Source organism: Oncorhynchus masou, chromosome 28 (assembly GCF_036934945.1).
Source record: "Oncorhynchus masou masou isolate Uvic2021 chromosome 28, UVic_Omas_1.1, whole genome shotgun sequence".
NCBI lineage: Eukaryota > Metazoa > Chordata > Actinopteri > Salmoniformes > Salmonidae > Oncorhynchus > Oncorhynchus masou.
In genome coordinates, this window is record NC_088239.1 from 16835553 (window position 1) to 16850582 (window position 15030).

The following is a 15030-nucleotide window of genomic DNA, read 5'->3' on the forward strand; positions in this document are numbered from 1 at the left end:
GTCTGAGTCCTAATGAGCGTTGCAGAAGGAAATCATCATTAATGCTGAGCACAAAGAAAGACAATCTTCTCTGGGAAGGGATGGGAGCCGTTGCTAACAAAACCACTTCTCGTCTTTTTTATATAATCTAATCCTCTGCTAATTGTGGGTCATGCTGATAATTTCGGAATAAAATCTAAACTGCTGTAACCGTGCGATGAGAGCACTCACACTCAGATGCACAGACACAAGAGCATATGCACATGTACAGTTTGCACACGCACAAACACGTCAGTGTGTAGATCTTTCCTTTGGATGTGCTTAGAATACAAGAATACAGTATCCCTCCCTTTTCTCTCTTACCCTCTCTGGCATGTTCCATGCAGACTTGCCATCAATCTATGTCCATATCTCTTTCTCCATTCCTCTCTTCCCCCCTTATTCCCTCCCTCCCTCTTTGGCATTCCTAAAACAGACTGACAAATTAGCCTCTAATTACATGTCTCCCCATTTGTTATGTGAACTCTGGTCCTCCAGAGACCACCTCAGCATCATTTCCTTGAACTCACTGTTGGCCGAGGTTGTAAATGTGTCTTGTCCAAAATGAGAAACAGACCCTGGGCCAAACAGTAAACCAGCCTGCTGCTGGTTAGAAGGACAGTTCTACATTGGAGCAAGATACTGTAACAACCAAAACACAAACATTATGGTCTGTTTCTCCTTGTTCAACAGGAACTTCTTGTAAGGATAGCTATAATACCTATAAAAAAAATCCAGTTTACACTCAGCAGTAGAGCTACAAGAAACATCTTCACTTTATCATTTTGTGATATTCTAAGATGTGGGAAGCATAAAAGCTGAAATATGCTTGCAGTGTTTCTCCTACTCTTGCCTTGGTGGGTGTGGCCTACCTGGTGTACACTCACAGTGTTTTCCCTATATGCATTTGGCTATGCTGCTAAATCATGGCCGCCACTGCCAAAAAAACAAACAAGCAAAAATTGTTAGCTGCAATATGTAACTTTTTGTGTGACCTGACCAAATTCACATAGAAATGTTAAGTTATAGATCTGTCAATCTCATTGAAAGCAAGTCTAAGAAGTGGAATATTTATTCTACGTTCACTATTTCTATGCTTCCTGTTCTTACATTTATGTGTCTTTTACTTTCGGTTTTGTACATCAGCTTCAATCAGCTGAAAATACAATATAGCCCCTTTTTGGCTCTCATGAGGACCTACAGTTATCCCGGCTGCAGAGGATAAATTCATCAGAATATCTGCACCTCAGATTGCAGCCCAAATAAATGCTTCACAGAGTTCAAGTAACAGACACATCTCAACATCAACTGTTCGGAGGAGACTGTGTGAATCAGGCCTTCATGGTTGAATTGCTGCAAAGAAACCACTACTAAAGGATGCCAGGAAGAAGAAGAGACTTACTTGGGCCAAGAAACACGAGCAATGGACATTAGACCAGTGGAAATCTGTCCTTTGGTCTGATGAGTCAGAATTGGAGATTTTTAGTTCCAACCTCTGTATCTTTGTGAGACGCAGAGTAGGTGAACGGATGATCTCTGCTTGTGTGGTTCCCACCATGAATGGAGGAGGAGGTGTGATGGTGTTTTGCTGGTGACACCATCTGTGATTTATTTAGAATTCAAGGCACACTTAACCAGCATGGCTACCACAGCATTCTGCAGCAATACACCATCCCATCTGGTTTGGGCTTAGGTGGGACTATCATTTGTTTTTCGACAGGACAATGACCTCCAGGCTGTGTAAGGGCTATTTGATCAAGAAGGAGAGTGATGGAGTGCTGCATTAGATGTTCTCGCCTCCACAATCATCCGACCTGAACCCAATTGAGATGGTTAGGGATGAGTTGGACCGCAGAGTGAAGGAAAAGCGACCAACAAGTGCTCAGCATATGTGGGAACTCATTCAAGACTGTTGGAAAAGCATTCCAGGTGAAGCTGGTTGAGAGAATGCCAAGTGTGTGCAAAGCTGTCATCAAGGCAACAGGTGGTTACTTTGAAGAATCTCAAATATAAAATATATATTTTGGTTACTACATGATTCCATATGTGTTATTTCATAGTTTTCATGTCTTCACTATTATTCTACAATGTAGAAAATAGTACAAATAAAGAAAAACCCTTGAATGAGTAAATGTGTCCAAACTTTTGACTGGTACTGTATATATACACATATTTATTTTAATTTTAAATGGCACAATGATTCTCTACACAATGACTGCTCGTTCAGTCACATTAACTGAAATTAGGCAAACTATTAGAATTTAAGCAACCAGGATATGGCAGAGCATTTTTGGAAAATTGCACCTTTAATCCAGGATCGTAACACCTTTTCAGTGTAAACTTAAAAAACTAAAACCAGATATAAAATATGTAGAAAAGATAATGGCGCCACATATTTTTTAATAAGATCATCTTTGAGAACTATCAATCAAAATAAAAACGAGACAGGGAGAATCTCAAATTTAAAAAAATGCCATGGCATGGGGCCCCCATTGATTTTTCTGTAATGTTTGAGTCACTAAGGTAGCATAAGACCTAGAAAAATGTGTAGAATTGCAGGAAATTTGCTTTGAAACTGCAATTTTCCTTTTAGCCACATGAATTGCGGTAAATTGCAAATCCTAATATCAAAAAACCCATTACATTTTAACGCCACATGTAACTATTTAGGCTGGGGAAATACTGGTTTCCATAGCAAAGCTCTCCTATTATTTGAACAATTAATTAAATATATGGCTATTCCCCCAGTCCCTATCACGAGTTGAAAACATGGAGGCAGGAATGGAGGAAAAAAGGCACCATGAAATATTAATCTACCGTAAACTCGTTATTTGCTGGGAGCGCCCGGCACGTTCTTGCCCGGCTAAGCAGTGATTGATTTCTTTGGATTGGGGAGTGTGTGCAACAGACAGAAATGCCATAGTTGTGTGTGCGTGTGCGTGTGCGTGTGCGTGTGTGCGTGTGTGTGTCTGTGTGTGTGTAACAGAGGAGGGGTGGGGTAGGGTAGGGAGATAAAATGCTTCTGGATGTGTCTGAGGTTTTATGTGGGTCACTGTTTCCCTGTCACAGCAGCAAAGAAGGAATAAAATGTTTTCATTATCAACCACTCAGAATTCCGTTTCTAAGCAGCAATTCTAAATTCTGTATCTAAGCAGCAATTCAAAATTCTGTTTCTAAACAGCAATTTCTGTGAGTGGATAAAATAAACAGATCAACTCTGAAATTTCCATATGCAGTTCCAGGTTAACAGAATTAAGCTTTGACTCAGTTTCCTTCACGTTAAAATGGATGCCAAAAAAAACATTGATTTCAAAGCTTATCAACCATACAACTTTGGGAGGCAGGTAGCCTAGTGGTTAAGAGCGTTGAGCCAATAACCAAAAAGTCAACTAAATCTGTCGATTTTTCACCAAGGCACTTAACCCTAATTGCTCCTGTAAGTCGCTCTGGATAAGTGTCTGTTAAATGACTAAAATGTGAATGTAAACTCTGTGCACAAGGACTGCTGTACAAAAACTAATTTTGTGGAAGAACTGTGCAGATGCAAACTTTGGTAATGGAATTACAGTTAAATCTCCCTCAGATTTTGTTATGCGACTATGTTTTCCAAAAACTCCTAAATATCTGCTCTGTTTAAATATTAAAAGATGTCTGCAGAAAGAATTGGGTATCAGCTATGACATGGTACATTAAGTTTGAAAAAAAAAATCTCTTTTGGTTATTGAGTCATTAAATTTGCCGATGACACAACAGTGGTAGGCCTGATCACTGACAACAACGAGACAGTCTATAAGGAGGAGGTCAGAGACCTGGCCGTGTGGTGCCAGGACAACAAACTATCCCTCAACCTGATCAAGACAAAGGAGATGATTGTGGACTACAGGAAAAGGAGGACCGAGCACGCACCCATTCACATCAACGGGGCTGTAGTGGAGCAGGTTGAGAGCTTCAAGTTCCTTGGTGTCCACATCACCAACAAACTAACATGGTCCAAGCACAGATCCTCAAAAGGTTCTACAGCTGCAACATCAAGAGCATACTGGATACATCACTGCCTGATATGGCAACTGCTCGGCCTCCGACCGCAAGGCACTACAGAGGGTAGTGCGTACGACCAAGTACATCACTGGGGCCAAGCTTCATGCCATCCAGGACCTATATACCAGGCAGTGTCAGAGGAAGGCCTTAAAAATTGTCAAGCTGTACCGGAGCACCAAGTCTAGGTCTAAAAGGTTTCTAACCAGCTTCTACCTCGAAGCCATAAGACTCCTGAACATCTAATCAAATGGCCACCTAGACTATTTGCATTGGCCCCCCCTCTTTTATGCCACTGCTACTCTCTGTTATTATCTATGCATAGTCACTTTAATAACTCTACCTACATGTACATATTACCTCAATTACCTTGACTAACCGGTGCCCCTGCACATTGAGTCTGTACCGGTACCCCCTGGATATAGTCTTGCTATTGTTATTTTACTGCTGCTCTTTAATTACTTGTTACTTTTATTTCTTATTCTTATTCATATTTTTTAAACTGCATTGTTGGTTAGGGGCCTGTAAGTAAGCATTTCACTGTAAGGTGTCTACACCAATTCGGTGCATGTGACTGATAACATTTGATTTGATTTGAGCATGGTTTTTGACAAAGGAGTTCCACCATCAGTGTGATATGTACTGTGAAAAACAGGAATCGCTATCCCTAATGAAGTCTCTCCTTGGCAGCTTATTACATAGAAAAGTCTATCTGAAGTCACATGGTGGATGGAAAGTGCAGAGGGAAGCCGAGGCGTGATGCGAGTCAAGAGGGATGTAGCCCTGGCCAGTGAGCAAAGTGTAAAACTCCACTTTGTCTATCCTGTAAAACTCAGTGGACAGAACAATGTGGGGAGTTATTCAACATTGGAGGGTGGTTGTTTCAGTATAAGCGTTAAAAGTGTCCCTCATCACTTGATACCTGACTAAAGAACAGCCATTTGGAGTCAGTTGAGCATTTGCTACGCTACCTCCTGGCATACCTTGGAGAAACTTTGGGTATACTGTAGCAGTCTAAAGCTGCCGACCAGGCTGCACAGAGACATAACATTATATGCTTTAAAATAAGATATTTTTCCTGTCAGCTTTAAGTAAAGTGTTACCAAAGTTGTATTGGGCGTATGTGACTAATAAAATTTGATTTGAACTACAGTATGTGAAGTGGATTTACACCAGGTAAAGGAATTACAGTATCGGATCTGTACTACATAGAAATGCAGAATTATGGACACAAATGTTATTTTCCTCATGTTTCACAAATTTGGACATCACACAGCAGCAGAGTACAGTAAAGTAGAGTAGAGTTCAGAGTATGCACACATGACTAAGCCGCTTTGGATAAAAGCATCTGCTAAATGGCATACATTGTTATTATTATGTTAGTAGAGTGCAGTAGGTTAGAGTACAGTGCAGTAGAGTACAGCGCATTAGAGTACAGTACAGTAGAGTGCAGTATTGTACTGTACAGCACTATTGTATTGAATGGTACTGTACTCTAATGCACTGTACTCTGCTCTACCCACTGTAGAGTACTGTACTCAGTACTGTATGGTACTGTATTGTACTCTAACGTGCTCTACTCACTGTACTGTGCTATCCAAACTTGTCTTTCGTATAACGATCTCGGGGGATGTAAACATCTCCTACCCTACCATACTTTTCAAAGACACGGCGAAGGGTCTCAGGTGATGTTCGGTACGTCAGATTATCCATGTATATAATAGGTTCAGATTAGGACCAGTCCGGCTCGTCTTTGGACATCAACATTACTCATTGTAACCAATTGAGTTTCCGTTACAGATTTTTTCGTAATTCCGTTAACAATTTGGTATCAGAATTACGTGTTTTAGTCACTTAAAGGTGCAATATGTGGAAATCAATCAGTCATTTCCTTATTGCTAAAATTCGAATAGCTCGCCAATTTTAAGTTTATGTGACAAAACAAGCATTGTATAGTGTAGAGAATCAAATCAAATCAAAGTTTGTCACGTGTGCCGAATGCAACAGGTGTAGACCGTACAGTGAAATGCTTACTTATAGGCTCTAACCAATAGTGCAAAAAAAGGTATTAGGTCAACAATAGGTAAGTAAAGAAATAAAAACAACAGTAAAAAGACAGTGAAAAATAACAGTAGCAATCTACCATCTAAACCACTGAAATATATTTTCAGCTGTTTGAAGCTGGTGTACAAAACCGAAAATAAAAAAAACTAAACTGAAGAACGGGGAGCATAGAAACAGCACACATAGAACAGATCTACCGCTTCTTACACTTGCTGTCAATGAGAATGACAGATCTATAACTCATATTTCCTTGGTCAGGTCACCCAAAAATGTGATATTCATTGGCAGGGACTTTTACATCAACATTATTGTGTTTTGCTGTATTTCTGATACATTTTAAGACTTTTTCTGGTAGATGTTTTCTAAGACCCCCTTTTCCATCTGTTTATCCACAAATCAAAGCTTTTATTTTAAGGATGGTAAATGGCTGAAAAAAATATTTATGTCTTAATTTCCCCAAAATAGAGACTCTTAGCTTTCATTTGATAACCAATTTGATGTGCTCCTATGAACATCACACGTTGGTGCTCATGGGTCCTTTTACATGGAAATGCAAATAAGTGGTACTGCACAATGCAGTACAGTACTGTATACATTTCAGCGTATAATACATTGATAATGCAGCAGATTATTATTATTATTTTTTTTTTTATCTCACATTAATGTGTTTGGATTATCAAAAAGGAGCAGGGTAACATCCCTGGAGATACAGATCGACCTATCTGACAGAACTTCAAAAAGAGTGTTTTAATTATGTAAACAGCCGAGGATGATCCTTAATTACACTGCCGCTCAGGGTCCAATTGTTGTCTCTACAGAGTGACTGACTGTACAAGACTCACTTAGATATTCTTCAAGTCCTCTTGGCAGAGTCAAATAGAGATAGATCGGCGACTCACCTAAGTGCTGGGTAAACATGACATTTCAGAGGAGAGAAAGTGTGCCACTTGAAAAAGAGGAAAATGAAACTTAATTCCTTTGAGATGAGTGCCCATCATTTGACAATAGAGAGATAACCCCCCAAATATAATGTATGTACGGTACATGCCAATTTCCTTTTTTTGCCTTTCAGACACAGTTGGAATCTTTTAGGGTTACATTTTTTATATCTTTAAAGAAATAAACTGTTCATATAAGATTTTTGAAAAATGTTAAACTAACGGTTGTGCTCTCAAGCCATCAACCAGCCTGTATTTTAATTTTTTTTTAATTTTACCTTTATTTAACCAGGCAAGTCAGTTAAGAACAAATTCTTATTTTCAATGACGGCCTGGGAACAGTGGGTTAACTGCCTGTTCAGGGGCAGAACGACAGATTTGTACCTTGTCGGCTCAGGGATTTGAACTCGCAACCTTCCGGTTACTAGCCCAATGCTCTAACCACTAGGCTACCCTGCCGCCCCAAAATAAGTATAAATATGTTGTATGTACAATGGTGGCTCTCTCCAGTCCTCACATGCATGGCCATTGAGAGAGCCAACATTGTGTATGATGGATTCCAGCGTGCCTAATGAAACGTTACAGCTGCACGATAACAGCGTTGAGAAATGTTGGCCCACTTAAAGGTCACTATAAATCACAGCCCTTGTTCCTAGACCCGCACCTCCAATGTCGTACTGGGCCGACCCCAATCAAACAAACGACGTGAGTGGCCGTGAATGCAGGCCACACACTTAACAGGAGGGGCAACCGTTCCAATGCCTTTTATTGCAAGCTGGTGCCTAGCCACTGTGGTCCTAAGTGTTTTCCCTCTGCCCTCTTTCCTCATGTCCTTTCCTTCATCCACACTGAAGGAAGGGTTCATCAAGTCAGCTAGGCTACTTGTGTGTTGCTTTCACCGATCCTGTGTTTTCAGATGCTCTGAAGATGAAGGAAAGGCGGCAAGGGTAGGAAGGAAGCCATTTCAGACTGTTGGGACACACCCATAAGTCCTGATGTGTTTTAGATTCTCTGCAGATGAAGGAAAGTAGATAAGGAAAGCCACTTCAGACTGTTGGGACACGCCCATAGCTCACCAGAACTGGCATGAGATCTGTGATGAATGCATTAAGTGTGTAGTCGAGCACCTAATCATGCCGAGTGGTCCTCCATCAGAACTCTCCTCATCAGTCCCAAGGGGATACAAGGAGCATAATAAACCAAACAGCTGTCTGTGGAGCCAAAATTAGGCCTTCTTCATGATTCAAATACATCTGCATTTAGTATAGGGAAGATTTCTAGAAAACAATTTAGTTTAAATTGAACATTGTATTCTTTAGAAGACACTACAACAATATGTATATCTAATGGGCTGAGAGAAGGAATCTGAACACCTGCATCAGAACACCAGTGCAAACATACTGTACATCAGGGATCATCAAAAAGATTCAGCCATGGGACAATTTTTTCTTGATTAATTTTTTCTTGATTCTTCATTATGTCTTCATTATTATTTTGGAAAAGATTTATTGGATTAAAATCACTTGGAGATGATTTATTTTTGTTTTAGGTTTTTTTTGCTCGGAAAGCTTGGGGGGGGAAAATAAAACCTGCGGGCACCCAGTTGGGGAACCCTGCTGTACATACTGTTTAAAGTCACTAAAAGGAGACATGACAAACCCTCATCATGAGTGCTCTCTCAGTGGTTTGTTTCAATTGAGACTGAAATAATAACCGCAACAGACGGGCCAGGGAGGGATGGAGACACTCGTAGTTAGTGGTTGGTATTTCTCCACTTTAAAGAGATAACACTGTGGATACAAATGCATTTCATTTCAGCCAACAGCAGAAAATCATTAGTGGTTCGACAACACTGCCCACTGTGCCCTTGAAGGCCTGTTTTTGGTGGCAGAGAGCAACCAGCAGTAAACAGAGGAAAGTGCTGGAGGACAACCAACTTAGCTGGTTGAAAATGGATGGTCTGCCACCGACTTCCACTCGGAGCAACCTGCCAAGGAGACACACAGAGAGGGTTAGAGCCATATAAGGGGATGGTTAATGGGCAACCAGAATGGCATGGTAGGGACAGTATTATTGTTATTGTAGACATCAGGGCAACACTTTAGAGTGCTAGGTATGATGAAAGAGCTAGCTATTGGTCTTCTGGTCATTGTAGACCAGATTCACACACAATACACATTTTATAGAAGCTCAGTGTCCATTGTGTAGAAATTGATTAGTTAGTACTTTTATAACTAGTGTTTTTAACCCCTATTTAGAAGTGTTCAGACAGTACAGCTATTTACTTCAGTACAGAATATACAGTTGAAGGTGTTTGGAAATTGCTCCCAAGGATGAACAAGACTTGCAGAGGTCTTCAATGTTTTTCTGAGGTCTTGGCTCATTTATTTTGATATTCACATGATGTCAAGCAAAGAGGCACGGCATTTGAAGCTAGGCCTTGAAATACATCCACAGGTACACCGCCAAATGACTAAAATGATGTCAATTAGCCTATCAGAAGCTTCTAAAGCCATGACATCATTTTCTGGAATTTTCCAAGCTGTTTAAAGGCACAGTCAACTTAGTGTATGTAAACTTCTGACCCACTGGAATTGTGATACAGTGAATTATAAGTGAAATAATCTGTCTGTAAACAATTCTTGGAAAAATGACTTGTCTCATGCACGAAGTAGATGTCCTAACTGACTTGCCAAAACTATAGTTTGTTAACAAGAAATTTGTGGAGTGGTTGAAAAACAAGTTTTAATGACTCCAACCTAAGTGTATGTAAACTTCCAACTTCCACCTGTAGATCCCCTGGTGTGCTTCATGGTAGTCCAATGTGCATTTGAGATAGTTAGCCAGAGTTTCATGCAGCATGATTCCCTATTTACCATTATTTGTCCTTCTGCCTTGAGTCAAGGCTTATTTTCCAGGATTAACAGATTTATGTGTCAGTGCAAAGCAGTCAAACTGTTAATTGTAATTTACGAGGATTGATGGCATTTCTAATGTTACCCTATGGAGTGCACATTTTCTATCTGGCCAAGAGCTACTACCAGGGACCTTCAAGGTCAAACAATTTTACAGGTAAATCAATCAATCATGCGAATCAATAAATGAATTGATATTTCAATAAAGACTGCAGGTAAGGCTTTCACTCAGGGGTCCCAGGTTGTTACCTAAATGTGTATTCAGTAAAAGGAGCCAGTGACTCCTGACACCTGGAGATTGGAAATCCCAAACACATACATAACAGAGGTACACAGCAGTTCCCTTCGGACAGACAGCAATATCCCGATATTCACAACTTTAGGTGTGGTTTAAACAAAATGAGCCCTTCCAAGAGCTAACCTAGATAGAGCAAATTGTTAGTTCTGCCCTCAAATCTTCATAAGGAGAACATAGAAAGAAAATAGGGTTTATTATTAAACCCAGCATTAATATGAATCAGTGCCCTATGGAAAAAGAGAACTAGAAAACTTTAATAATGTAATGTTTTCGTCATTACACTAGGCGCCATTCTCATACTCAGTGCTGTAGACTATACAACCGCAAAGCACATGGGAGAGGACGTATAATGTTAAATCATATCCCCTTGCATGGGTGTGAGCTGTCTCTAAAATAATGTCATCTCAGGCAGCAACAAGGCTACAATAAATGGGCAGACTGGCTACTGCAGAGGGGTATAATCCCATTTTAGTACAAAGAGAGTCTTAGATCACGTTTCCAATGCATTTACTATTCAGCACAGTTATTCAAACGCTCCAAACGCACGCTGAAACCAATACTTTGCAAATACGGTTCCGCTTATAAGCGAACACATCGTTTCAAGCTGACATTTCAAATCAGCAAAACACATCTCTTACCATTACGTTTCCCTGCATTTTCGCAGTCTCAATCAGATTCTTTTCCTTCATTTCTCCGTTGAAAGGATCCTATTATTTCAGTATTTTCTCTTCGTTTGACTTTTGGATCGCTTCTGCAACTGTCTCCGTCAGTTATGCGAGACCCTGGGTTTGGCAAGTAGTTCACGAGCGGGTGGGCTTACTACGCATTGGATCAGACACATGCGTTGCCTTTGTATTCAATATCCTGTTGATTAATGGCTGAGTGCGTGTCTTTTCAGTAGCTGTAAAAGATGTAGCCATAAAAAATTGAGGTAACTAGAGTTGTTCACAAAGTCTATCATGTATAATTTCCATAATGTGGGAGACTACCACGTCCGCTTCACATTCCCTCGAGAGGCTGGTCCAGTCCTATTTTGTTTGAATGGAACAGAAGTCCGCTCCCGGTCTCGCGCCGCTACCGAGAATTGGTCGTCGGCGCGTGTTGTGCTTGCTGCCACAGGGATAACGATTCATATTACATTTACCATGGACTGGCTGGCTGAAGCTTTGACTCATCTTATTTTTCATTTCAATACATTTCCTCAGCTTCATTTATAGGCTACAATGTGTCTGTAAACACAATGAGTACCAAAAAAAATAAGTTAAACATGAATCACAAACGCATTTCCACAGTGAGGTGGATGTAAATATGACGAATATACCATTGGTCGTCCCCTGTCACAATAAATGAGTTTATGATATATTTGTTTATACCAAACGTTTCCTGGGCCACTGGAGAAATCGTAACAAACATAATTGAGGCAGCTACAAAATGCATTTACAGGGATGGGCACATTTACAGGGATGGGCAAAAACAAACTGCTGGGCCTCAGTTGCTCGAGGGTATGCTACCCACATCATAACATGTTTTTGCTGACATGGGCTAATTGACTGACTATCAGTGACTGACATAACAAAAGAAAAACTGCTGATGCACTACCAAATTTCGAAATTGCACCTTATGTATTCTACTAACTCTCAACATTAGGTTGAGACCTTGACTAAGTTTTATTTTAGGGGGAGGGGAATTGATCGGATAGCCTTCAGCCATGTGCTGCCAGTTTCCCATCCCTGATCTACAACATAGCAAGGGGCCATGATCAACACATCTAGTGTCTATTCATGTTGGTGCAATAATAGCAATAGTCCTATCTATCCTACATTCCAAACCTACAACAGGATGATTTCGAGTGATATCTCTGAACTGTGTAGACCCATTGCATCATAGTTTAACCATGTTAAAAGCTTTAGCAGGCTTAACATGTGTGGCCAAATGTTTGATAACTGTCAGAAGGTGAGTATAGCTGATGCACGAAGTCAGGCGCAGGAGAGCAAAATGAGTGAGAGATGTACTTTACTCAAAAAATAAAGGCACAAGGTAAACAAATACACTTGACCAATAACCAACAGTAAATATTAAAGATGGGTCAACGATTGCTAGAAGACCGGTGACGTCGACCGCCAAACGCCTCCCGAACAAGGAGAGGGACCGACGTCGGTGGAAGTCGTGACAGATAACGTTCTGAGTTTAAGAAATACATACAATGCAAGCACTACAACTACTGAAAATAATCTTTCCTTTCTATGTTCAATGCCCACTGGTCACACAGTAGGTGTTGACTGGGATCTCTATGCACTAATAGAGAGGGGCTTGGGTAGCATATAGGACTGAAGTTCACAGACCACAACCAACAGGACGCTAACAGGTTCTATACTCTTAGAAAAAAGGGTTCCAAAAGGGATCTTCGGCTCTCCCTATAGGATAACCCTTTTTAGTCCCATGGTAGAACTCTTTTGGGTTCCATGTAGAATCCTCTGGGGAAAAGGTTCTACATGGAACCCAACAGGGTTCTTCAAAGGGTTTGTCTATGGGGACAGCCAAATAAACCTTCTAGGTTCTAGATAGCACCTTTTTTTCTAAGAGTCTATACCCAAGCCATAAGACTGCTAAATTGTTGGTTAAATAGTTAACCAATACCTATCCGGGCAATCTGCATTGAACCTTTTTGCACTAACTCATTTGAGTCAATGCATATGCTACTGTTACTGTTTATTATCTATCCTGTTGCTTAGTCACTTTATCCCTACGTAGAGTTGAAGTCGGAAGTTTACATACACTTATGTTGGCGTCACTAAAGACAGACAGATTATTTAACTTATAATTCACTGTATCACAATTTCATTGGGTCAGAAGTTTACATACACTAAGTTGACTGTGCCTTTAAACAGCTTAGAAAAATCCAGAAAATGATGTCATGGCTTTAGAAGCTTCTGATTGGCTTATTGACATAATTTAAGTCAATTGGAGGTGTACCTGTGGATGTATTTCAAAGCCTACCTTCAAACTCAGTGCCTCTTTGCTTGATATCATGGGAATATCAAAAGAAATCAGCCAAGACCTCAGAAAAAAAATTGTAGACCACAAGTCTGGTTCATCCTTGGGAGCAATTTTCAAACACCTGAAGGTACCACGTTCATCTGTACAAACAATAGTACGCAAGTACAAACACCATGGGACCACGCAGCCATCATACTGCTCAGGAAGGAGACGTGTCTCCTAGATATGAACATACTTCGGTGCAAAAAGTGCAAATCAATCCCAGAACAACAGCAAAGGACCTTGTGAAGATGCTGGAGGAAACAGGTACAAAAGTATCTATAGCCACAGTAAAACAAGTATATAGTACATAACCTGAAATGCCGCTCAACAAGGAAGACACCACTGCTCCAAAACCGCTATAAAATAGCTACAGCACATGGCGACAAAAGATCGTACTTTTTGGAGAACTGTCCTCTGGTCTGATGAAACAAAAATAGAACTGTTTGGCCATAATGACCATCGTTATGTTTGGAGGAAAAAGGGGGATGCTTGCAAGCCGAAGAACACCATGCCAACAGTGAAGCACGGGGTGGCAGCATCATGTTGTGGGGGTGCTTTGCTGCAGGAGGGACTGGTGCACTTCACAAAATAGAGAGCATCATGAGGTATGAAAATTATGTGAATATATTGAAGCTACAGCTCAAGAGATCAATCAGGAAGTTAAAGCTTGGTCGCAAATGGGTCTTCCAAATGGACAATGACCCCAAGCATACTTCCAAAGTTGTGGCAAAATGGCTTAAGGACAACAAAGTCCAGGTACTGGAGTGGCCATCACAAAGCCCTGACCTCAATCTTATAGAAGATTTTTGGGCAGAGCTTAAAAAGCGTGTGTGAGCAAGGAGGCATACAAACCTGACTCAGTTATACCAGCTGTCAGGATGGGCCAAAATTCACCCAACCTATTTTGGGAAGCTTGTGGAAGGCTACCCAAAATGTTTGACCCAAGCTAAACAATTTAAAGGCAATGCTACCAAATACTAATTGAGTGTATGTAAACTTCTGACCCACTGGGAATGTGATGAAAAAAATAAAAGCTGAACTAAATCATTCTCTCTACTATTATTCTGACATTTCACATTCTTAAAATAAAATGGTGATCCTAACTGACCTAAGACAGGACATTTTTACGAGGATTAAATGTCAGGAATTGTGAACCACTGAGTATAAATGTATTTGGCTAAGGTGTATGTACACTTCCGACTTCAACTGTATATACAGGTATGTGTACATATCTATCTTAATTACCTCATACCCCTGCACATCGACACGGTGTAGGGCCCTTAAGTAAGTATTTCACTCTGTGGGGCTACACATGTTGTTTATGAAGCATATAACAAATACATTTGATTTGAGTCAGAGGGACTCCCTTGGGCTACCACAAGCTTCCACCACATTAGATATGACTATGTAGCAATTGCACCATCCAATACTGCAGCATCACAAAAATATTGTGAATCTAGAATGATTTTAAAAATAACTAAACTTGACTTATGTTGAGGGCTAGCTTACAAGGGAAATGCACTTTACCCAACTCTCCAAAACCTACCATTGAAAATTATAATACTTTGCTATGGCACCTGTCAATTCATATAATTTCATTCTCATGATGGATTCCAGCTAATTTATGAACCTTCAAGTGGACATCCAACCAAAGGTTTAAGATCTGCCACATGGCCAATGGCTGTCAGCTTGCCAATTTGACTGAGTCTTCCTCTGCCATGAG

General features: G+C 40.4%; 1 protein-coding gene across 1 annotated transcript in view; it reads right to left on the reverse strand.

The window, feature by feature from the left end:
• The window catches only part of LOC135517273 (dipeptidyl aminopeptidase-like protein 6), a 297746-nt gene extending 286379 nt beyond the window's left edge, over window positions 1-11367 (reverse strand). The window contains exon 1 of the mRNA XM_064941420.1: window positions 10907-11367. Within this exon, the coding sequence (XP_064797492.1) occupies window positions 10907-10957 (51 nt within the window). The 5' untranslated portion in view covers window positions 10958-11367. The remainder of the gene's footprint in view (window positions 1-10906) is intronic.
• Window positions 11368-15030: the final 3663 nt, after the last annotated feature.